The sequence below is a fragment of the Camarhynchus parvulus genome, chromosome 2, assembly GCF_901933205.1.
Source record: "Camarhynchus parvulus chromosome 2, STF_HiC, whole genome shotgun sequence".
In the NCBI taxonomy this organism is placed as follows: Eukaryota; Metazoa; Chordata; class Aves; order Passeriformes; family Thraupidae; genus Camarhynchus; species Camarhynchus parvulus.
This window is the reverse complement of record NC_044572.1, coordinates 98,950,721-98,976,253: the sequence shown is the minus strand read 5'-3', so window position 1 is coordinate 98,976,253 and position 25,533 is coordinate 98,950,721. Positions and strand designations below refer to the sequence as shown.

The 25,533-nt window shown below is 38.9% G+C and overlaps 1 protein-coding gene across 2 annotated transcripts in view; it reads left to right on the top strand.

Moving 5' to 3' along the window:
* The first annotated feature begins 1,459 nt into the window (after positions 1-1,459).
* Positions 1,460-25,533, top strand: part of CEP192 (centrosomal protein 192) — a 41,366-nt gene continuing 17,292 nt past the window's right edge. Inside the window, exons 1-20 of one of the 2 annotated variants that reach the window (XM_030971643.1) lie at positions 1,460-1,531; positions 1,989-2,222; positions 2,990-3,112; positions 4,670-4,824; positions 6,301-6,347; positions 7,662-7,794; positions 8,819-8,967; positions 10,055-10,195; positions 10,447-10,783; positions 11,098-11,238; positions 13,678-13,742; positions 13,824-14,015; positions 15,439-15,562; positions 15,689-15,819; positions 17,441-18,458; positions 18,575-18,698; positions 19,797-19,968; positions 21,255-22,149; positions 23,271-23,419; positions 24,883-25,113. In XM_030971643.1, coding sequence (XP_030827503.1) covers positions 2,053-2,222; positions 2,990-3,112; positions 4,670-4,824; positions 6,301-6,347; positions 7,662-7,794; positions 8,819-8,967; positions 10,055-10,195; positions 10,447-10,783; positions 11,098-11,238; positions 13,678-13,742; positions 13,824-14,015; positions 15,439-15,562; positions 15,689-15,819; positions 17,441-18,458; positions 18,575-18,698; positions 19,797-19,968; positions 21,255-22,149; positions 23,271-23,419; positions 24,883-25,113 — 4,497 coding nt within the window. In that variant the 5' untranslated portion in view covers positions 1,460-1,531; positions 1,989-2,052. Of the gene's footprint in view, positions 1,614-1,988; positions 2,223-2,989; positions 3,113-4,669; positions 4,825-6,300; positions 6,348-7,661; positions 7,795-8,818; positions 8,968-10,054; positions 10,196-10,446; positions 10,784-11,097; positions 11,239-13,677; positions 13,743-13,823; positions 14,016-15,438; positions 15,563-15,688; positions 15,820-17,440; positions 18,459-18,574; positions 18,699-19,796; positions 19,969-21,254; positions 22,150-23,270; positions 23,420-24,882; positions 25,114-25,533 lie in introns of both variants that reach the window. The other variant, XM_030971644.1, reaches the window with a different exon arrangement.

Below are 25,533 nucleotides of genomic sequence, written 5' to 3'. Positions count from 1 at the left end.
TTTGGACAATTTGGATTAGGACAATATGAGACAACAGAAACAAAGAGTTATGGACGTCTACCTTTTTCTAGTCAAAATAAGCCCGAAAAAGGACCCACATTAACAGAGGATTAACCCTTAAAAACTTTTTTTATAACATAAAACCATATAATATTCACTTTAATACTTGCAAAAAGCCAATCATAAAATACTTATTTTTCACATTTTATGTGTTATGTTAGAAAGTTATACTGTATTAATTTTCTTAAGTAGTGTGTTAAATATAGTTTTAGGTTACAACACAAGATTAAAATAGAAACTATGCTATGTAGGATACTTTTTTTAAAGAAAGGACTCGCAGCGAGATAGCAGCCACAGGACACCCAAATCTTTCAGAGAAAAAGAATTTATTGGTCTCTTATCAGAAGAAATGAACTTCTTCCAGCCTCGAAGGCACTGTTAGGATTCGGAGGAAGAAGTTGACAACGACCAGACAGAATCCTTTGTTTGAATGGAATTTATGCATCATGTATGAAGTGTATGAATATGCCACAGGCTATGGTTTTTAAGGGTTAATCCTCTGTTAACGTGGGTCCATTTTCAGGCTCGTGCTGCCCAGAAAAATGTACCCAAACGTCTGTAACTCTTTGTTTTTATTGTCTCATATTGTCCTAATTCAAATTGTCCCAATTATTATTACTTTAATTGTATTACTATTTTTATAATCATTTTATTACTATTAAACTTTTAAAATTTTAAAAACAAGTGATTGGCGTTTTTCACATAACCCATATAATATTTAATATTTGCGAAAAGCCGCACTCATCTAGCTGATTCACATGGCAAAAACGGGACAGAAAACAAAGCCGGGAATATAAACAACGTCACACGAGTTAATCCGAATGGACCTTTTTTTTTCCCCCCATTTTTAGGTAGGACGGGGGACAGCAGGCTCGGGCGGGACGTTCAGCGGCCCTTTCCCTGGAAGATCCCGAGCTACTCACTGGTACGGGGATCCAAGCCCGGCTAGCCTGAAAGTAAATACCTGAGACAAAACAGACCGATGACATTCTCCCGTTCCCCACACTGCCCGCGGTCCCTTCCGGTCCCTTCCCGCTCCGTTCCCGTTCCGCTCCCTTTCCCGCCCCCGTTCCCACTAACGGCCGCCGGGGGGGCGGGGCTGGGCGGTGCCGCGCGCGCATCGCCCAATCAGCGTCGCCGCTTGCCCCGCCCAGGTTGTCTCGCTCCCCGCCTGCCGCCGCGCGCCGTGCCCGCCCATGGCCGGCTCCGCTTGGGGCGCTGCCATTGGCGGCGCGGGAGGGAGCGCCAAAGTTTGGGGGGCGCGCGCGGCGCCGCTGCGCACGCGCCGCCGGCCGCGCGAGGCGGGGGGGGGGCGGTCGCGCGGCCGTTTCCGTTGCGCGCCAGTGGAGCGAGCGGTGCCCGCCCGGCCGCTGGGGGGCGCTGCGGCGGCGGCGCGGGGCGGATCCCATCCCGAGTTTTGGCGGTCGGTCCGTCTGTCCGACAGCGCTCCTGCTGCGCCTGGAACTCTCGGGTAGGGGCAGAATCTTTCTCTCCCTCCTCTTTGGACAAAAAGGCGGTCGCCGGCTTCCGAACTGCGCGGCGGAGCGTGGCCGGTGAGCAGCGGGAGCCTTCCTGCCGCGGCCCGCGGTCACCCGGAGTTGGTGTCGCCTCAGGTGCTCCCTGGAGGGGCCGCGGAGGGAGGAAGGCAGCCTGGGGACTGCCCGGTCCGGGCGGCTTTACACGCTAAATATAGGCTGGCACGTCTCGCAGCGGCGCTGGGGTGACTCGCAGGAGCACCGCTCTTGTTGGGCGCTCCGAGAGCGCTGTGAAAGTGTGTTCCCCGAAAGTCTTGGTGGGAGAGGGCTGGGAATGGTTCGTGAGCACGTCTGTGGCTAAAGCGGGGTAGTTGCCCAGGAATACTGGCGGTGATGTGTCGGTGAAGTGCGTTGCCGTGTGCGAGTGTGAAGCTGTTTGGGTCCTGCCTGCAGATGCTGCCCGAGCGGGGCTGATGGTGGTGCCGGGCCGAGTGCTGTTCCAGGCAGTGTGGGCGGGATGATGGAAGATTTCAGGAATATCGCCGACGAGACCTTCCCGAGCTACTTGGGCCAGTCCTTGAACAGCAGCGCGAGTGTGCTCTTTGAGAATGTCACCGTCTCCTCCAACCCGGGGTTACCTGTGGCGGCCTCCACTGTTGCCAGGAGCCAAGAGGGCGGTGACAACAGGTGAGGTCTCATTAAGTGCCATTCAGAAATATAAAAAAACGCTTGAAGCATCTAACTCTGGAGAACAGAAATTAATTTTGCAGATTACTTGGTCGGTGATAAAACTATTTACCAGTCAGTATCTCAGTAATTAGCAAACATAGGGTTGTCTGTATTACCAGTGTAAACTTTGCATTTAATTTGTAACTAGTACAATACTTAACATTTACAAAAACTGCTCTTCAAAAGTAATTTAATTTTTAGACTGTAACAGTCAAGTCTCTTTTAACTCGTCTCTTCAGTTTACTTGACTTGAGTGTGAAGTTGTGTAGAGAAGAATGTATTTTTTCATGTGTGTTCTCTGTTAACTGTTCACTGAACTTACCTGAATTTAGCTCCTTGTAGAAACTGTAAGAGCTAGCATTATGTATAAGAACTAAAACTTGCTCAGCAAGGAGTAGAGCAGAGAGTAACAATTTGAAGCCTTTGTGCTTAACTGCTGTCCTGTTATTTAACATCAAGTAAGATGAGACTTTAATACCCTGTCCTTGCAGAAGGACACCACTAGCCACTAAAAACTGTAACGTGGCTTTTCTCTAAAGAGCTACAGAAGACTGGAGAGAAGCATTCAGTTTACACATGTGTATCTGTAAATACAGATTAGCTAAAATATTGAAATAACTTAACTATAGGAAATAAGTAGTCACAAATATGAGTTTTCCCCCCCCAATTTTTTGGAAAACTTAGAATGACTCTGATGTGTGTGTTTTTTTGCCCCACATTTACAGGCTTCGTGATGACTGTGCATCCTATTTGGAAGGGAAACATTCACCTCTATCAGGCTCTTCTCACAGCAGTCAGTCACATGCTGAGCCAGTGGAAAGATTTGCCCTCTGCTTTCGTGATGACATGTAAGTGAGGTAGTTAAAATCTAATTCTGTCCTACAATGCAGATACCAGTAAGTTAGTATGTAGATTTATATGTAATATATGGCTAATTATGGGCTATTTCAGAATTTAATTGCAGAGTTGAAAGCAGCAGCTTTTACTACTGGCCTGCAGTAACTGGAGAGCTCAGCTGTGCATTGGCCTGTTAGCTTTCAGTATTTGGCAGCCTGGGCAGCTTTTCCTACAAAACCAGCTCCTCCATGTTTTCTGAAGGGGGATACTGCTTGGCCACATGGAAGCACCCAGTGGCCTTCCGCTCAGTGGCTGATGCCACTTAGCCTGTGCAGCCCTACATCAGCAGCATTCTGCTGTTTGATTGATTAATTGGACTTCATATATGTGACAGGAATGATATCTTCACAAGTTTCCTAGACTGTGAGGTTTTGTTTTGTTGTCACAGTAATTTAAAATGTCCTAAGCCTGATTATTTAATTGACTTACCTGAATTTGGCCTGTATTTATCTAGTTCGCTTTACATAATCTAGAATTAAGCTGGTGTTTCTGGTTCATGTCATGTGTGTGAATAGCATTTTGCACTGATATGTGTTTTGAGTAAGTATCAGGCAGTTTGCCCAAAGAAAGGAGCAACAGTTTCTATTAAATTTGCTTGTCTTGTTGCCTCAGTGATTGGTATTTCTTAGGAAATCGTTATTGTTAGTGATACACTTGAGAAAGCGTTGCTGAGTGGTGGAAGTGTTGGAAGCTGTTGCATATTCTGACCAAGGCCAGATGTGCTGCTGTTGTGACAGAAACTGCACTGTGTGCCTTTCTCACTGATAAAATTGAGCCCTAGGCAGTGTGTCCCTATCAGAACGAAGAACATAAGATTTGAGAGGGAGTCAGTGTCTTGATTGTACTCAAGTAAGAAAACAAAACACAGAACATGGAATAGTTTTTTAGACTTTTAAATAGTGCTTTAGACTTTTAAATGTTAGTTTCATTTATTTATTTGAGATATTGAAGCAAAAGTATGAAATTTTAACATCTGGCATGATTAGTTTATAAGCCTGTGTGGACTTTCTGTAAAACCAGAAGTGAAGGATAACCTTCCTGCATAATTGCAAAAGCTGTTGTTTAATGACATGCAATTTCAGTAACTCGTGTTCTTTATAATTTCATCCTTTATTTAGTGTAACAAAAATGGTGTTACTGTGAACTTGCCAAAATCTTGTATAGTGTTTGTCTTGGTCTTAAATGGATCATGGAACTTGGCCAGAGTAGGACCTTGTGTCCTTATACTTTTCTCTCTTTTTATGGAAATCAAAGAGAGGAACAAATAGGTAGAGAGGCATGTTTTGCATGAAATTTCACTATTTGTTTCACAGTTTAGATTGTGAAACTGAAGTCCTTGTAATTTTGATATGTTTTCTTTTATTGTAAAATGACAGGTCTCTAGAATCTATTCTGTATTGGAAACAACAGACTGAGTCAAAGCAATTGGAGAATTTATCCAGTCTTTATCACAAGAGATGATGGTCTGTGTAGCTAACTGATTTTTCATTATATAATTCTCTTTCTAGGGAAATTGCTACACAAATTGAAGAACCTCAGCCATCCTGTGTTAATTTGAAAGAATCCCATTCAATACATGGAGAGCAACCTCAGAATGTCATTGAACATTCAAATTACAGTCAAAGTACCTTACGTGAAGTTTTGCCTCTTGAACAATTGGAAGGTATTACGTTTTGAGAAAAATTGTGTACTTATTGTCACTGTAATTAGCTTTTTATGCTACAGATGTCTCCTTTTGACCCTTTCACTGTTTTATGGCAGATTATAAATGGGTTTTGAAAAAAAATCTCTTGGATTTGAGCAAATTAAAAACAGAAAAAGCTTGTGATGACATGTTCTCGGAGTTCTCCTCAAAGTACAAAGCTATGCAGCAAGTTGTTGAAAAAAGTGTTTGCTATATAGTACCATAAATAGAATGCCAGTAGTAATCTGACTTAGTTCAGGAACTTTATGGGAGAAGTGTATGTAGCTTGTTCTCTACCCCTTCTATTTCAGCAAGTATAAGGCTGCAAGGTTATGTTTTAGCTAGCATCTCTTTTCTTGCCCCATTCCAACCTGTAATAGATGTCTTTAATTGCTGCTGTAGGTGTCAGAAGCATATCCTTCTAGTGAGGTTATGCATGAAAAAATAGTTTTGAATACTTGCTGTGAAAACGATAATTTTTCTGAAGTCTGGGTAGAGTACTGGAAACAAAAGAATATTCCCAAATTAATTTTAATAGCATGGCTACTGATATTAAGCTTGTCGGGGGTTTTTGCTAATGCCAGTTCTGTGAATAAATTCTACTTGTCCTTTAAAATTCAGTAAATACAATTAGTAAATACATACTTTTAGACATTATCCTTTTCCAAGCTTTGAGTATTTGTATAGGTTTTTGTGAAGTATTAGTAATTTTGACAGATAACATGTCCAATTAGAAAGTGTTGTGGCCTGTAATATAAATAGACCCTCATAAAAAAACCACTTCTAACAGGGAAGTGTTGGCTCCACTCATTTGTTGCTATATTCTTGAGGAAGTGGCAGTAACTGGTAACAAAATGGTAATACTTTGGAAAGGTGAGACTGCCCAGTGTTTGGATATGATAGTGGCCAGGCATATTTAGTTACTTGATTTTCACTTGGAAATTGCTGTTTGGAAATTGTCTTTTATTCACACCTATTACTGAAGAATTACAAACCTTTTTTGCTAAAATCTGTGTGTGCAAGTCTAAACTGTTCTCTGTCGTGTGGGACTTCCAGCTGGATTATGTGTGGATATAACAGACAAGTGGAAGCTGCTTAAAATGATCCAAAACAAGAACTGGTCCAGTAGGTGAAGTGCAGCAGTGGAAAAGAACACGTGTTCCTCCCTCTGCTAGCACAAGCTGGGACTCCTTACTTTCTTGTGCTGCCTTGTGGAAATCCTTAAGGCAATAAATATCTTTCATAATTTTTAGAGTTCTAGCCCTGATGAAACTCTGCCTTTTTAACAAGATCCTTTAGATCATTGCCATACGTACAAGGTTTAGTGTTGTGGTAATCTGTATGTTTGGGTTATTTCTATGGTGTAGGCTCAGTTTAACCTTAGAGAATAGTCAGCACTTATGTTCTCATGTTTTACTACTAAAATACTGCTTACACCACTTTCTTATGTTTCAGATTTGCCAAATGGAATACGTTTTCTTCCAGATGTTAAAAGCAGCAAGGTAGAAGCTTTTCCAAACACAGTGAAATTAAATGTTTTCTAATATTAATCTAATAGATTTAATTCTGTGAGAGGAGGAGGGAGGAATGGAGCTGTGTTTATTGTCTTATACTGTGTATACCTTGTGTTTTAAAGGTGCTGGCATGACTCACTTTGCCTTCATTTTGCAGATCACTTCATTAGTACCGTCTGAACATGACTCCATCTAATCTCCCTCAATTGTGAAAACTGTTGTTTGTTCCTTGCTTCCACTGTCTTGTAGTTCTTTGTCACTGTAAGGACCTTGCATTTTATCCCAGTTGTAGTCTATTTTAGTGAAGCATCTTTTGAGGATTTTTTTTGTAGTGCTTTCGGAAATTGAAGTACATAATCCAGAGCTAGCAACTAGCTGCTGGTAGTGACAGGTAGGGTTATGCTCCACCTGTTTTTATCTACTGTGTTAGAGATGCTAAGAGTTTTGGTCACAGAGATCCAATGTAGACAGGAATGGGAGGTCTCCTGTTTCTTTTATCAGGCTGAAACCAAATGCTGTCCAATACATACTCCTTAATGTGTCAGCTAGTATATTGATTTAGTTTTCTGTCATTTGATTTTTGTAGGGGCCACAGTGGTCAGTGAGTTACAGTTGAATGCTTACTGGCTGTCTTCTGAAAACCATAATTCATTTTCCTTTCAAATTCTTTACTTTATGAACTTGGACTTTTTTTTTGCTGTGTCAGAGATCTGTTCATCACAAAGAATCTGAGACTAAATCCATAACAGACATTACATCATGTTGTTTTTAAAAATCATTCAGCTATAGAAAAGATAGAGTATTTGCTATTAGCTAGATTGAGCTGAAATATTTCTTTTTGAATAATTCAGTGTGCTCATTTTGAGAAATTTCCAGCAAAGTTTGGATCTGTGTGTACCATTTCTGAAGACGCTCTGTTTTAACAGCACAGGAAACTATTGAGAGATGTCTTTGTACATTTAAGTTGGGATTGCAGCTCAATGGATGATGGAGGACAGTTTTTTTCAAGTGTAAACTCTTCAATGCAATGTTTCAGTTCTTTATTTTGAGGTCTCTTAAGTTTGGAGTTCCTTCAGATGCTTTTTTGCTCTTCCCCTTTTACGCTTTCCATGTTTCTTGCATGCATCCATTCTGGAAGCTAGCAGGCAAAGTCCATTGGAACTAGAGTGTTTCCTGGGATAAGTAAAAAAAAGTGTGCAGAGTTTTGCAATATTATTTACCTCATTAATTATTTTTTATTAACTGAATTCATACAATTGTTAGTAATTTCTAGAAACATTTCTTTATGGGTGCTTTTCACAGGTTGGTCCATCTGAACCTTCTGAAAAGATGATGGAAGGTGCTGTCTCAAGTGTTCATCTTAGCAATAGCCTGTCAAGCTTTTTGGAGAATGAGAAACTCTCATCTCTTCTAAGCACAGATGAAGATTCCACTGGTAGGTGTGTTTATAGCTCTTGGTAGCTGAGTCTAATTCTGACTCAATGTTATTGCATACTTGAGAAGAAAGATTCTGTTTTACTTAAGTATTTAATATCAGATTATGCTTGATAAAAAAGTAGTATAACAGTATTAAAGAAAAATGTTCTTTGGAAAACTGAGTATTTTTAAATTTTAACAAGAGTAGGTGGCTATGGAATTTGTCAGAGAAGATCACAATTGGAATTTTAATCTAAAAAATTAAACAATAGTATTCAGTTACTGTGAATCAAATATAGAAGTGGCAACGTCAGCATTGATTTATTAAAGTGGTAACTCTACCTACATTTTCAGTTCAGTTTAGTAGAGATAAAATTCTGTGTTGAAGAGCACACCCATGCAGTTAAAAGGACTTTTACTTGAGTTTGAGTTCAGCTCTCTTTAGATGCTGCATGTGTGCGGTGACATCAGAGTTTTAAGTCTAGTTTACCTGCAGACATGGAAGTGAGAGCATGAGTTCTGTATCCCTAAGAGTTCTGAACTTTTTGTGCCCTTCCAGTGGCTGCTGCAGAAGGACAAACATGCTTTTCTTCAGTAATGCAGCTGACTTTGCCCACAACATGAAGGATGACAGGGCACCAATGGGGAAGGCAGAGTGATCAATAGGTTACTTGCAGTAAAGTAGGGTTGCTGCATTTCTCCCATGGCATCTATGTATGTCATGACTGTCTTTTGAAGTTGTTTTGTTCTTTCTTGTTGCATAACTTCACTTGAGAGTTAAGCATAATAAGAATTAAGTTAATAGTTTGCTGAGTAGAGATGCTGTTGGGATTTTTTTACACTCAAGAGGATGAAGTTACTTTTGATTGCCCTCCGAAGAGTTGGTAGTTGTGAGCTGGAAATATTTGCCTATTCAGGGCTCCAGTACTGGTCTTTTTATTTTTATAATGCAATTCAGTATTCAGAGTAAATTATGGAATTGTTTTGATAGTATGTCAGGTGATATAAAATGTCTGTTAAAAGTGAAAAGGCTCTTTTTGTAGGTGATGATATTGATGATGAAGAATTTGATAACAAACTAGAAGCGTATTTTGAGCAGCTGATACAACCAGAAATAAGAAGAGACACCAACCTGCAAAACCTCTCGGAATGCTGTGCAGCACTGAAGCTTTCTGAAAATGTCTTACTAAAAGTAGGTTTAAAGTTCAAAGCTCGGCATGCCCAATGGCTCTTAAACATGTTAAACTTTCATTGATTATATTTGTTGGTATTTCTAAACAGAGTTAGTTTTAATCATATTTTTGGTTTCATTTTCTTGTTTCTATAGGTATTAAGGCAACATGCTGGCATTTCTTTTTTATTATACAAGTTTATAAATAGTCGTTTTAATCACTTTTTTTTCCATCTTGCATAGCAATGTCCAAGGTATTATTAAGTGTATAGAAACACAGAGACTTGTCTTTCCAGGAGAGTCAATAATTCTCTTAAATAATTGGTAAATATGTGGGAGTTAAAGGTAGGGCAGCAAGAGGCTGGTTTGTGGTTTGCCTTTGAGCAACAGTTAGCTCCATTCCAAATGAGTTGCCGGGGATTAGGTGCCTTTCCATTTTCTTGGCTTTGCAACAGTGGATGTGATCCTGGCAGTCTCATGCTTGACCAGAGTGGAAAAGTGTGATTTAAACAGTTAAACTGCAGCTTCTGAAATTTCAGAAATTTCCCAACTGACATCAGAGTTTCCAGGCTGTTTGGGAAGTGATGTTAACCCTGTACAAGTAGTCTGGATAGGCTGCAGTTTGTTACATCAGTGCATGAAGGAAAGGATAAGTGATTTTAAGAGTGAGAACAACAGAGCTCTGCTCTCAGGGCTTCTCTGTGCAAGATGTCCCTGCCTTGTAGATAGACAGTAGGGTAGGTGCAAAAGGCTCTGAGTCTGGTTTGGAGCCCTCATCCAACAGTGGGTCAGCTAAAAGGGAAAGGGGAGTAACACAGAACCCATGTTAAAGGGAATGAAAAGATATAGTAGGACTAAGAGATCTTCCCATCTTCTTGCTGTGTATGTCCTTGCAGGCACATCTATGGATTGGCATAGCCAGGAGGTGTTCTTGGCGGCAGAGGCTAACTATAGGTGCTGGCTATGGCAGTGTCGTATAAGTAAACAAAGTATCATTAATCTCTTTTCTACTAGAGAATTTTTTAGCATTCTAAAAGGCCCTGTAGTGTTTTTTGTTTTTTTTTTTAATATCTATTCTACCTAAATGTTTTATAATTTTTATCTAAAGGAGAACTTAAAGGATTCTGCTGGTTATGGGGCTGTGACTGAAATAGACTCTGGAAGTGCTAGTGATGAAGATTCACAAAATGAAGGGATAACTGGATGTCCTGTGCAAAGAGAAATGCTGCCCAGAGCAGTGCAGCAAATGGTATGAAATTGTCATTTAAATTCCTATTATTCATGTAGAGTAAAACTGTAGTAGAAGATGGCAGTGTGTTTGAAAACTTGTTAGATCTTTAGCTAACCACCCAACCTTCCTTTAAAAAAATCAATAACAACACTTTGGTTCTAGGCCTGTTTTTCAAACATAGTCAGCTTGGACTGTTTTTTATCTAGAACTTTTAATACATGCAGTTAATAACTGTGCTTCTGTCACTTTTCAAATGATTGTTTTCAAAGAATTCCATGACTGCTGGGGATGTGCTGGATTCCCGCACAGCTGCTGAGCTGCGATTAGATTCCCTGTACCTCCAGTGCATGGACGGCCATAAAGCTGATGTCTCAGATGTCCTTCCAAAGCAAGAAGTGGAGTCCTCTGTCTGTCAGGCTGCTTCTTCTGATGCAGAAGTGCTTCACACAGCAAGAGGATTTTTGGGACGTGACACCACTCCTGAGGTTCTTAGTGCAAATGCTCCTCAGGCAGATGCAACTCAGTGTAAAGCTGGTCTTCCTGATACTTACCTGTCTCCAGCTGGGGACAGCTGTGAGAACTTAAGTTTAACTACCACAGACAAAGGTAGGATGCTTTACATACAACCTAGCCTTACATTAAACCTGTCCATGCAATTGTGACCATATTCTGTTGCATGGAAAAAGAAATAATATTGTAAGCTAGGCATTTTTATTTAGTTGTAGGAGTTGGAAATGAAAACCAATGTAGTGTGAATTAATTCTGACTTGCTATTGTTTTCAGAAACACTGATTGTTGTATGTTGTACTTAACTGCTACTTATTTGCTGATGAAATTAGTTTAAGCTTGCAGTTGCAGCAACTTTTGCCATATCCCTTTTTTATTTCAATCCATAACGTAGCATTTGATGTATCTTTTAGGTGATCTACCACACAGCATTGTCTATCAAAATGAGGAGGGCAAGTGGGTGACTGATCTTGCATATTATACTGCATTTGATGAAGAACAAGATTTAAATATGTCTGAAGGTGATAAAAGAAATGAGGAGTTCATTACTGGCTGTATGTAATCATCTTTTTAGTTAACTCTTGTTGCCTGTAATAATGTTAAGTAAACTTTCTTCCTTTTTTGTTTTTTTCACTTCAACAAATCAGTATTTGGTGTTGCAAAGCCTCCAGGTTTTAGATACTACAAATTATTTGAAAGCAGATGCTGATAGTAGTCTGTAGTGATATTATATCATTATTTATGGTACATAGCTTCTTGCTGTGTTTCCTACTCTTCTCATGACGTGTGTTTTAAAACAAAACAAAAAGCACTCTAACATTTACCATTGGTACCTATTGTATGAGCTAAGGCAACTCCGCTCACTTCCACAGTTTTTCCTTTGGACTTTAATGATTGCTTTCCTTTCTTGCAAGAAAAAGAGAAGAAGAGTAATTTTGTGTTGAGTGATGCTTATAAGAGAGAAAATAATTATCACTGAGGAATTACTACAAAATCAAATAGATGCAACTACAGTGTCAAAATTTGAGAGACTTGGCTAGCTGCTGATTTTTTGTGAAGTCCCTTAGGAATGTCTTGATGCTTAAAAATGGTACTGGTACTGAACGATGTTGGAGCTTTTTGAGGGACTTGGGGACTCTCATCTTCACTTGAATTCCAGGCTTTTTGAACCTCTGTTTGCTTAAAAAGTTGTTTATTATCCTTAAGCTATATCAGACTGATCTTTGTGAGAGTCTATATATTTGTCATACAGGCTTGGATAATACACATGCAACACCATAGGCAAATTGATTCCTTAGCACCAAAATGTTATCTGCTCATCTGTTTTGTAAGAGATTCAAGCAATGTGTGCAACAGCATTTCTCCTAATCTCTCCTAGTTTCTGAAGCTGACATGTAGGTGGGCTAATGTATTCTCAAGATGTCCATGTTGCACTCAAGGTTCTTCTTTCTTTCGAAGTGAATTATGTCTAATGCTGTTTATTTTGAATGAGTGATCAAACAGGATTGACTGATTGAAATAATGCTTTTCAACACTGTACTCTCATGGTTCAGGTAAATATATATCGTTTGGGAGACATTTTTCCATCTACTATGTCAGTAACCTAGAACTCTTCCATGATTTTTCAGAATCAATATATTTCACTCTCTTTATCTTAGACTTGAGTTGCCAGGTGATCAGAGTATTTGACTGTTGTAAATTTTTCCAAGGCTACTTAGGTTTTCCCACCTGATAGATTTTTAAACACTTCTGCTTTCAAGGCCATAAGCTTACCTCTTTGTGTGGTGGATGATAACACACTGACAGATTCCATGTGTTTGGCATTCTTCTGGCTGCTAGTCTGCTTGTCTGTCTGCAGTGATATTTGACAGCTGAAGAAATTTTATTTGTAAGGACAGAAAGGACATGTGACATCTGATTCTTTGGAGTATCATTTATGATGTGTCTTTCTGTCAGCAAACTGTGCACACAGTGTGCTCTTGTATGGAGTAGTGCAGGAGTGCTCACTTGACAGTGTTGGGTGCTTCAGAAAGTCTCTGGGGGCTGTATCTTCATTTAGAAGATAAAAAACTGCTGCTGACTGAGAGTTCAACTGGCTATAACAGCATGTCACTCATAGTGCCTTCAGGAGATGAACTTGGATTGCTCAATGAAGATGTATTCCAACTTTGTCAACTTTGTTTTTTCCTCAGAGTATGTGTTGTGACTTCCCATGAGTAATTTTATGGGCAACAGCTGTATTCACCTTACAAGTTTGCATCAATTCTCAGCTTTTGCCCTCTATGCCTAGGGATGCTCTGTGTACAAGGACATGTATTTTTGAAGTTTTGATAAGCTTAATGATGCATTGACGTTGCAGTCAGGTGGTAGAGTAGTATCTCTTGATCAGTTTTTCACAACATTTTGGTGAAGAGATTCTTAAGTGTTAATTGTTCTGTAGATGGTAATTGTGAAAATAGTACAGGCATTTGAATTCAAAAGTTATTAGAAGTTAAAGATTGAGTTATTTGGCCTATTAATTTGCATGGGTTTTTCATTAATAGGTACAAGCCAGTATCTTTCTTTTGCTCCAATTCAAAGGTACCACCTTGATGGAAAAAATTTTCAGCCCCAAATATAATAAAGTTTTGATGTGAGTTAGCCATATGATGTTTGGTTCTAGCTAGTATGGGTATCATAACCTATGAAAAGATATAGTTTAGCTTGGGGTAAGGCTGTTAGTGGTGAATAAAGAAAGTTTCTAAGTTAATTAGCTAAGTGCTGATTTTGCTTTGACTTCTAGAGATCCAGCAAGTACTCCTTTAAAACTAATTTCATGTGACTTTTCTCACCAAACTGGGAGTGAATAACTCCTAGTGTGTCCCAGACTGTCTCAGGTCTTGAATTTTATGTGCAATAACTTTCCATCAAATTGAGTTTAATGATGACAAATAGTAATGACAGTACTTTGTAACTTTTGCCTTATTTTATTAAGTGTTCTCTTTGGTTTTAAGCTGAAGCAGCAGCTATGATTGCACAAGACCAGGAAGAATTTGAGAAAGCACACAGGCTTATGCAGGTAACTAATGACCTCGATGTAAACAAAATAGTTTTCTAATTTATTTACAAGTTGCAACTTCTGAAATCTCTTTGTCTGCAGGCAGGAAAGGTAGGCAGTCTAAATGCATCTGAATTGGCAAATACTTCATGGAGATCTGCTAATAGCTTCATTCTGCCAAGAACATCTGATCTTCATAAAGATGCCAGCTATTTACGTTTGTCTTTGGGGGAGTTCTTTGGTCAGAGGTCTGAAGCTCTTGGATGTCTTGGTGGAGGCAGTGATGTGAAACGGGTATGTATCTAAATGTTAGGATTGAGAAACAAGGAAAAGACAAGAAAACCACCAGCTAGCACTGGCTTTGTTATTTTGTAAACAGTTCTTTATCAGATCTAATTTTCTAAGTTGATTTAGGAAGGAAATTCTGTGTGTTACAGATGTGGATTGACTGATTTCCTACTGGAATTTCTGATGTGAAGTGCTGCCTGGTGTTATTGTTGAATGTTGATCTTTGCCTTTTGGTCAGGAACACTAATTATGTGTAGGATTAGAGGGAGGAAAGTACACCATATACAGGAGGCATGTTGGAGGTCCCAGCAAATTACCCACACAGTTGAGTGAAATGCTGGTCAGACAAGGGTATTTAAACAGTGAGGGCATCTCTGAGTGTCTGTTGATCGTTGATGTGTTATCTGGGCAGTGCCCAACTTCAGTAACAGGATCTCACCTGTGTTTCATGCAAAAAGAAAAAAAAAGGTGGGGAAGTGCGTACAACGGGAAGTAGTCACACATGCTTGTGTAATTCACTTGTGCCATGAGGAATATTTGGAGTTGGCAGAGTTAAGAGTCTGTCCTAAGCATTCCAAGGCTTAGTGGCAGACCATACCTTCAGGCAGAGATGATGTGATGTACTTGATTTCTTTATTTTGGGTACTAGTATAAGTAAATTGTGGCCTGGTTTCGGTTGGAATAGAGTTAAGTTTTTTTTTGTAGCAGTTAGTACAGTGCTGTGTTTTGGATTTAGTATGAGAATAATGTTGATAGCACACTGATGTTTTGGTTGTTGCTAAGTAGTGCTTACTCTAAATCAAGGATTTGGGAGTGTCTCATTCTCTGCCAGTGCAGCAGGTGCACAAGAAGCTCAGAGGGAGCCTCGGCCAGGACGGCTGACCCAAACTGACCAAAGGGATATTCTGTATCATAGAACATCCTACTCAGTCTGTAAACTGGAGGGAGTTGGCTGGCAGCCGTGGATCAGTGTTCAGGGACAGGCTGGGTATTGGTCTGTGGCCAGTGAGCAATTGTGTTGTGCACCACTTGTTTCTCTTGGGTGTTATTCCCCTCTCCTTCCTTTTCATTACCAATATTACAGTTACAATTTATTCTTGTGTCAGTTATTAAACTGTTCTTATCTCAACCCATGAGGTTTGCCTGTTCTTTCCAATTCTTTCTGTTGGGAGGAAGTGTGGAGTGAGCAAACAGCTGTGTGGTACTTAGTCCCTAGCTGGGGTTCAGCCATGCCAGTTGTTAATTTGATGTATGTATGGCAAGTGCAGTGTATGTGTTCACATTGGGCACTTGCAATGCTGTGTTATTTCTTAGTGGCATGAGAGGTATACCAAGCAAGCACTGTGGGCCAAAACTGCTTTGCAAGTGTATTGAACCTGTTTGTTCATTATTAGATTTACTCATGCTGTATTCTGGGATATTTTTATAGCCATCTTTTGGTTATTATATTACATCCCCGAAGAAGAGGCAGCCTGTTCCTTTGCTGATGAGATCTGATTCATCAGGGGGTGACATCGGCCGAGAGATTTCACAGTTGTCTGAGGTGTTTTCAGGTACTTACGGAACAGCTCTTTTTTTCTGTGGGGCATTAAGGGAACATATGTATCCAAGAATGCAGGTTTTTAGACAATTTCTTTACTGTAAATTAATTCCTTTTTTTTTTTTGATGTTGTTGTTAGATGACTTAGAAGCACAAAGAAAAAAACATGCAAATTTTACCAGCTCTGGAGGTTCAGGGCATAGGGTGGATACTGCTGCTGGAATACATGAAAATATTAATACAGAAGCTGCTACCAAAAGTAAAGCAAAGGTATTTCTCTTGGATTTTTCTTTAAAGTGCAACTATGAACTGAAACAAAATTCAAATTATTCCAATTATTATTGATTCTTTGAATACAGCTACATTTTGACTTTCACATCAGCTCACTGCTTTTTATATTGATCATTTGAATCCTAGTAGGTGCCCCTATTTCTTAGGATAGTTTCATTAGAATGGCATGATCCTTTAGTAGTAGTAAGTCAGGTGATACTATCACCATCTCGTTTTCTTTTTCCTTCCCACTTCACTTTGGGAATTGCTCAGTCTGTCAGCCCATAGTTTTTCAGAGACTCATAGGCTGTTGATGTTCTGTGATCAAGTTTCTGAATTTCAGCTGTGTCTTCCCCTTCTATTTTTTTAATGAAACAGCTTACCTTTAGCATTGGAATAAAATCTTTTAGTTGATAGAATTTAAGAATATAAGCATGGTGCAAGTCTGAAAAAAGTGTCTTTTTAGTTTTGTAGTCCTTGATACCTACCTTCCCTGCCTGTGTCACCTCCCTAAGCCTGCTGTCAGCACTCCTCCTAATGCGGGCCAGGATGCTGTTGAGCTTCTTTGCTTGCCTTGTGGTCAACTTTCTGTCTGCCAAGACCCTCAAGTCCTTTTCTGCCAAGCTGCTTTCCAGCTGGTTGGCCCAGGGCCTGTACAGGGGCCTGGGGTTATTCCTCCTTATGTGGTGGTCTTGGCATTTCCCTTTGAACTTCTCAGCCAATCTTTCCATCCTGTTGAGCTCCCTCTGAGTGACAGCTGACTGTCCTGGAGTATGAGCCACACCTCCCAATTTTGTGTGATGATGGAACCTGGTGAAGGTGCCCAATCATCCACATCATTATTGAAGTTGTTGAACAGTACTGACCCCTGTCTTGATCCCCAGGATACTCTACCAGGGGGGACTGGCCTCCTGATGGACTTGGTGGTGCTGATCTGCCCTTTGAGCCTGGCAGTTCAGCTTGTTTTCAGTCCAGTCATGGTGTACGTGTCTGCTCCATGCACTGTCTGTCTTTTGATGAGGGGGTTGTCAAATCATGCATGTGTATCTACAGGAGGACAGGTGTTTTCAATTCTTCCTGAGTCTGTGTCTGTATGAGAGAGACAGAAAGAAACTGGGCTCTAGACGTGTCTACCTACTCTGTGCCCTTTGCTAAGAATAGCCATTGTGAAAACTAAAGAAGAAATCAGACTTGAGTAATAGAAAAAGCTGTAGGAATAGCTGTGTCTTCTCTCTGTAGAGGCAGATGATTTCAAGTTAAATTAGAAGTTACTGTATATTTGGTCATGGTAGCTAACTTCTCTGCTGTTTGTCCCTGATAGGATTTTCCTCCCAGTTCTTTCAACTGAACTAAATAAAGCATTTTAGGATTTTATAAGTTTCGCAGGAACTAAGGCTTCCTAGTAGGCAATACTTATTTAATCTAGAAAAGCCTTTGTGAAGTAAACTTAAAAATCAGGAGAATGAGAATGTCTATTGCAATGTTCCTTCTAGACAGGTGTTTAAAAATGCATCAATGAAGAGTGTTAATATATTGCCATATCCTGAAATGAAAACACGAAACAAAACACCGAACAAAAATTTTCTTACTGTGGTACTTAACTCATTTTGTTTTGTTGTAGGATGGAATTCATAAAGGCAAGTTTGAGGATAGCTTGTCTAATCATTCTGACTCTGTCTTGAGTATCAGCACAATTGCAAATGCTATTGCTAATGCTTCCTCCAGTGCTGAACCTTCCCAGCTAGCTGCTATGATGATGGCACTCTCCAATAAAAGTAAAAGAACACGTGTTCTTCCTGGAGCTGTTAAAGAAGCTGAACTCTCTGCTAATGAGGCATTATCCAGCAATGAGGAAAATAGTGAATTTGATATGGAAAAATACCTCAAAAAAACAGACGAGAACAGATGTGAAAGTGAATACGAGAGTGTCATGAAACATGAAGCATCTCTCCGGAACCTTACATCTGATACCTTTTTAGTGGGTAAAGATAAACATAAGGATGCTTTTGCAGAGGACTGGATCAATAATCACAGCAAACAGCAAGGAATAGAGAAGCGATTGCTTGATTATCTTAATGAAGAAAGTGACAGTCAGAATTTTTCTAGTCTGTCTGGTATTCCCAGCCGCAGAGATGTAATTGCAGATAATGTTCATTGTTCAGAAAAGTTGTCAGATTTGGTAAATCGTAAACATTTACAGTCAATGGATGCTGATATTAGATCAGAGACACTTAATGAAAATGAAGCCCACACATGTGGAATTCTCTCAGCAGCAAAAATGGAAGTGACACAGCGAAATCTGCTTGCTTACCAGAACAGCAATCTCACTAATGCATGTAGTATAGGGGAAGATAAAGAAACAGTTGATCAAGCAGGAAATGCTGTTCCTGAACCGTGTAATGATTTGGTGGAGAGAAGTGCAGGAAATACTGTGTCCTTCAGCAACTTAAAACCTGCCAAGCAATTTAGTAAATATGTCTCAGTAAGTCCTACAGCAGCCAAGCCTGTGCAGAAATTGAACAATGATAACAGGAAGCAAAATACAGAGAAGAGGAACAAGGATGCCAGTACTCCACGTAGGGGGAATGCAAAACATGTAACTTTTGAGAAGCTGTCCCCAACTTTCCAGAGTAGTACTGGTAAGTAGACTTATATAGATGCAATTATTTGTTGAAAAAGCTTTTTTTTTTTTTGTCAGTTAACTTGTTTCCTGTCCATAAATAAATATGGTGCTTAAATTTTGTTTATTTGCCAGAGCATAAACCCGTTCTACCTGAATGTGACTTAAATCTGGAGGGTGAGCAGTGTAGCTTCAGACCTTCAACTTCACCTCTGATTCACTCTTCTCCTAGTGAGACTTCTGGAACAGCGTTTTCAGGGTAAATTTCTTGGTGCAGCTTACAAGAATTAGTGCTTCATGAGGATTGTTGAGGGATTATGTGTTTGTTTGAATGTTGACTATGATCTTTATTGGGCTAAGACTTCATTATACAATAAGCTGGACATTGTATAGACCAATGTAGTTGTGTTTTTTAAGCTTAGAAGTATTTTGCTCCATCTGGTTCTCTGATTTGTATCATTGCTTATTGTGGGAGAGGGTGGGTAGAAATATTTGTGTGGCTTTTGACTATTTTGTATTTTGATACATAATTGTGTCCAAGGTTTAAGGTTTCCTTAGCAACTCAAAGAACAATATTTCTTAAATGAGCTCCCATTACAGTAAGTGTCATAAGATTTCAACTAAATTAATTCTGTAATCTTAAACACTAACATGGCCAGTAGCTAATGATTGTGTGCAGTCTCATAAGATGAGGCAACTGATTTCTCTGACTTAACTTTTAACTTCATTGTTTGGTATTTAACTACTGTTGTGTTTGTATGTGTTATTAGAATTACAGGCTGTCTGGAATTTCTCAGAAATTAATATGTGCAGGAGAATATGTATTTTTGCAGGCATTATTATATAGCTCTTAAGATTTCCAGTTTAAAATTGACAGTGACCTTAATTGTTGTCATGTTAGCTTTTCTTGTTGAGCAAAGTGCTGAAAGACCCTGTGTTTTCAGGTATTTGAAATGAAGAGAATTCCACCAGTGAATAGGAAATCTAATGTGTGATGCCTGGGAGATTAAATGGTTTCTTTTGACTTTTTAATCTAGTTAGATACAAGTATATTGATTCACCTCTTTTAATAAGTTGTGTTGCTTCTGTGGCCTTAGCATCTGAGTTCAGTTTTGGAATTCTGATGCTTTACCTATATGGATTTATATAGAATGAAAATGTGTTTTATGTACATCAAAGCCAGATCTTGTAAAGGTTAATTGAGAGCTGATTTCTCATTTCTACTGACTGCATTTAACAGAACAGCTAATTAAGTTGACTTTTAGAATAGTATAGGTAATGGGTAACATTGATTTTCTTGATGGCAGCATTAAAAATATACATTTTAATATTGGCATATTTTGAATCTCTTTTTCAGATCTGAAGTGGACTTTAATTACCCATCACATTGTCAGGAATCTCCTTGCAAAGAGAATGTGGTACCTCAGTCTGTTTACTCGAGTCCAAGCATGAGCAGGTTAACCTATGTCTCTGCATCCGGCAGTGCCCGTAAGAACTCAGCAGTGATGCGTAGTCCAGAGACATCCTGGGTAAGGGAAAAAACCAGCACCTCACCCTTACCCCTGAACCAAAATTTATAGGTCAAAGTAATTCTAAATTAGAAAAGCCTTAAGGGTTTTCAAACAGTTTAGGATATGCTGTGCATAGGGAGAAGGTGTTCTTCTTTCCAGCTTCTGAGTTATATGGAAATTTGAGTTTTGGTATCAGCTGTCCTAAATGCTCGCACTCTAATAAATACAAACATAGTAAAACAATCCAAGAACTAGGAACTTCTGAAAAAAGTTTGAGTTTATGTATTTTTTCCTTTAATTTTTTCGATAGTTTCTCATTAAGTCATTCTGTGCTTGGAATGTGCTGCAGTATTCCAGTAGTATGTTGCAGGATCTATATTGCTTTCATCATACCTGAGGCTCCTTTGCTGTTCAGCACCAGCTGTTGGGAGAGTAATTTTCCTGGTTTGTTTTTTTCTGGAGAAATATTTATAAATACATAATGTAGCTTGTACTACTTTTTTCAGGACTGAAACTATAATTTTCTACCTCTGACAGTAATTCTGACTTTTTACTGGTTTAGAAAAGAATGTGCACTGAGGGTAAAATTTGTGTTCAGACTTGCAGTCTTACACTGATTAAAATAATTGGCAATCTTTTATCTGAATTTGTGCATTCCTTGGAATCTGGAATCTGTCTCCCCCTTTCCAAAGTGTGTGCAATTGTAGATGGAATTTTAAAAAACAGACATATTAAACCTGAAGAACCTTTCTAACTTACATGCATGTCTGTGTAAATATGACTGCTCATTCCAGCTATACCATACCTGTCAAAATGGCAGGTCTCTGGGCTTCAGTGATTTCTTGTGAGCACACAAAGAAAATGTCTGTATCAGTGCATTTTCATGCATCTCAAATCCTTTTCAGGTAGTGACTTTGTTCAAGGGCGTTCAGTTTGTATTTTTTTTTAACCTGGCTAGTATGTCTGGTGTGTTGTCAATGCTGTTTTGAACACAAATCTAAAAATACAGCACCACAGAGACCACTGTGGAGAAAATCAACTCCATCTCAGCCAGACCCAGTAGAATGTGTCTTAAGGATAGCAGGCAGGTTGAAGCTGCAGGTTTTCTTTTTCAAGGTGAAGAGTCACAGTTAAAAAAGTAAAACTTCAGACAAGACAAACTTGATTATTTATATCGAATGGCAGTCCCAATAATGATCGGACAGGAAAGTTTCCTGAACAGGCAGTACCAGAATTAGGTGTGTCTTATGTATCCTATTGCTTTTCTTAAATATATAATACTGCATGTTATATTTGTTTACTAGGATGAAGATGCTGGTGAACTGAGCACAACAATAATTCAGGCCAGCCCAGTTCCTCTGCAGGAAGATAGAAAAGAAAATCTAGAAGACCGCTTACGTCAAAGAAGTAGAAAAAAAGCAATACTTAGTATTGACCAGGAACAAGAAGAAAATGAACTTGCTGGTCTTCAGAGAAAACCTCATAATATACTGGACCAAGAACTAGCCAAAGAAGGTTTTCTGAGGATTAATCAGGTTCCATTTATTCCTTCAAATGTACCACCAAATCATGAAGAGCTAGACCATGTTAAATCAGCTTTACCAAGTAAACTCTGCACCTTTCCACCACTTTCTGTCAATGTTGATGCGCAAGAACTGTGTCAGGATCAAACAAACAAAGCGCAGAGACAAGGACTGCCATCTCAGAATGTATTACCTGTTTATTCTGGATTAAACACCTGTTTGCCATGCAAAAACTCATCTGGTGAACAGCATGTTCATATATCAACTGTTAAATCCCATGTCACTACCTCTGAGAGTCAAGCAATTTCTTCTTCTGTCCCCACTTTGCTTACAGGGCATTGTCTTGCAACAACTCCATTTGCAAAGCAGCATCTGGGAACTAAACAACCTGCAGGAAATGCAGTTCTGTCTCAGTTTCATGGCTGCAGCGCTGCAGGTTTTGGCCTTCCAGCAGGGCTTCCTTGTTCTGGTATCCCAGGAGGACATGTTGAGAATCCACTTATGTTGGGAATTCCTTTAGGTGCAAATATTGGTCCTGGCTTTTTGGGTGCAGCTTCACTTTATAATCCACACGGTACTTCATGGAATAATAATATCTTAAATATAAAACCATGTACTGGACAACCTCTTGGAGCTGGGGGAAGGGAGTGGGAGTTGTCGAAGTCACCTGGTATTGGTGAGTGTGATTTTTACAGTGTGTTTGAAATACAGGTGTGGACAGGAATCATGATAGAGATGTTGCTTAAGTTATAGTTAATAAAATTAGGATGGTACTAATTGTAACTGCAATTATTGTTTATGCAAACCCTATTACTAGTTTTCCTTGTTTAATGTTATTCTCTGAATGTAGTGTCTATTCTTATAGCTTCCCTAATGGTCTTAAAAGCATTTCTCAGAATTTCAGCATTCTTTTAAGTAGTTTTGTGTTTGTGTAAAGGATCTAGAACTACCTTTCATAGGAGGAAGAGAAATCCTAGCTGCAGTTTTAGGCAAGACAAGTCATGCTCTTGAAATTCCATTGTATTTTATCTGGAAAGTAGAGGACAGTTCTATTTCCAGCCTAATTTGGTATTAGCAGTCAGTGAAGGCCAAAACTCATAAGAAGTTTGAACCCCTTAGAGGGTTGAAACTGTTTGCCGGTTATGAAGGAAAAGACAACCTGCCAAGTGTCCTCTGTCCTTTCTGCTCTTACTTTGTATTCAGACTTAGCTCTAAATCTAAACAACCCAAATTACTGTTTAATTTTAAAAACTTTATTTTAACCTACAATCTTGCTGTACTTCTTTTTTCTGGCTAATTCTTTCAGCCTAAATGACAAGCTAGTGGGTTTGAAGATTTGAATCTGTGACAATTTAGATCGTGTTTATTGATTGTTCCAAATCATTGATCTTAGTGCATTTTAAAATAGTGAAATACTCCTTACCAATTTTCATACTAACAAGATTTTATAATAGTAATGTTCAAATTTTCTGAGTTGGGCTAGTGCTGATTAAATTGTGACCACTGAGTGTTTTATATCAGGTTTATATATAAATATACTTTTGTGGGTCTGTATGGAATGTACTATTTCCATAAGTATTTGTTTGTGTGACAGTAGAACTTTAAGATGCAAATTAGAAATTATCAAAATGTCAAATTTCATGCTTATGGAAAACATTCTTATGAGAACTGTAGGAGTCGAACATTTCCTTGCCATAATGAAGCATTTGTCAGATGAGTTCACAAACTTGGTGGCAGCCTGAGTGCTGATTTGCTTCTGAATACTTGTAACTAACAGGAGCATATTTTCTTCCAAAGGGCATATAAAAGTGCCAGAAGAACTGAAGTTCCCTAATGCCTGTTGTGTGGGAATTGCATCTCAGACGGTTCTTAGTGTTTATAATCCAACTGACCGGTGGTTGCAGGTCAACATTGGAATACTCAGTGTTTCGGTTAATGGGGAAAGGGTAAGAGATTTTTTCTTTTTCATTGAACTGATTAATACTGTAATCTTACCAGATATCATATGTAAAATCAAGGCCTTCTTTACAGATCTGTGATTTTTCCCTGTTTTATCGTTAATATGCATAAAAGCAATGCTACTTTCTTTAGCCAGGCCACCTGACTTCCTCCAACAAGCAGACTTTGTGAGGTAAATGCCACATGAGGTGACTGATCTGTAGAATTATATTGTGTGCATGAAGTGTGGAAGGTTTGAGTTTATGGGTTATTCATGCCCACCTTTGTGTATGCAAGAAAAGTCAACCCTAGGCCAGAAAACATCCATACTGAGGACTGTTACTGCAAAAACATTTTTTGGCAATTTGCTCCTATTTTTCTTGAAATTAGAAGGTACTGAGTGATGGAAACTGAGAAATATTTGGAGCATGCTTCAAGCTAGACAGGTTGTTCTGTGGGTAGCTTGTAGGCCATACATTAGCTGTCTTGCACTTCAATTTTGCTAAATTCTGTATAATTCTGTTGTCGTACTAATAGTTCCTGAAGTAAAGTACTTTGAGAACTTGAGAATGAGTTAGATTCAAGGTCCATCAGAAGGATTTAATTTCTTTTATTGATGAATACACTAAATAAAGAAGAATATAACAACAGAACAGGCATAGGATACTCTGAGCTTCTGGCAGTTTGATACCCAGTAACTTTAGTTAGATGTTATTTTTGTTCTTACTAGTTTTTGGTATAGTGCTCTTTATCTAGCTCATCTGTTGGAACAATGCAGTGTTGTCCGCAGTCCAGTTCAGGTGTAGATTGTATCAAGTATTGCTTTTTTCTTCTTTAAGATATGGTTCATGCTGTTTTTATTTGGTCCATATTACTGAGGAATAGCAGACAATTATTTGCATTAAATATTGCATCTTATAAGTCTTAGCAATCCTGATCACATCCCTCAGGTATATTTTTCCAGCATATGTAGCATGTGTCTTGCCAGGAGTATGATTTCTGGTTTTGATCTTGTTTGAGCTTTTATGCAGTTCCTGTAACCAGCGATTCTGTTGGATCAAGAGGTGATTTTTTTAAATGAAATTGCTTTACAGTTGTTTCCATGAATAAATATATGCAATTGTTTGTGCTGTGTGATTAAAACCGATGTTTTTTCCGTCAACTCTGAGATACGCTGCTGTTCTTGCTCAAAAATTAGGGTTTTACTTAATTTTCCCAGTGTCAATCTTTGACTAGATGGTAGAAAAAAACCTCAGTGGTTTTCAGGTTGGCTTGTCTGTTTAAATTAAAAGAAAAGGCCTGCAGTTGAGCAAGATGCAAATGGGCCATGGATATGAAGATGCATTAATTAAATGGAGGAAAAATATATACAAAATGTCTGTGTTAAGCAGCCAGATGAATGTGGTATTTGGAAAGGAAATGTCTTCAGGTAAAAGGCCTGTTTGAAAATGACAGGTATTTTATTTTTCAGATGGATCCTGTGAAATATCAATGTCTGGTTTTCAAGAACAAAACCATTGTAGGGCCCTACTCTGCCAACGACCTGAAAATACTTTTCTTACCTTCCCGCTCGGGGATCTTCCAGTGTATCCTCAATGTTTCATCTTGGCCAGTTTCTGCAGATTCCGAGACAATCATTCAGTCAGAAGCTTTGGCAAGCAGGGTAGTTCTGACAGCAGTCGCTGAAAATCCTAATTTAGAAGTAAGTTGCTGTTTATTGTGGGTCTTTCATTGTTGCAATTTTATGAATAATTTAATGACACTGGAAAATAATAGGGTTGCAAGGTTGCTCCTCAAAGAAACCTGGAATTTCGTATGTTTTGAGTAGGAATAGAGAAAATTTTTGAGAAGCATATTGTAATCTGGGAAGTTCCAGTTGTGCAAAAGCAGCTAGCTAGAAATGAAGCATTCTGTGTGGAAAGAATAAATTAAAAATTTCTTTTTCGTTGTTAAAAGACTGGGCATTACTTTTTCATTGTTAAGACCTTAAAGATCTGATGCTTACTAGGTATCTGCTCTGTTGGATTGGGAATTTAATGTAACAAAAAGCATTTATTTCCAATTGTAAGGATTTCTTTATTTTTTACATCAAGTAGGCTTTGTCTTGGTTTCTCACTATCTT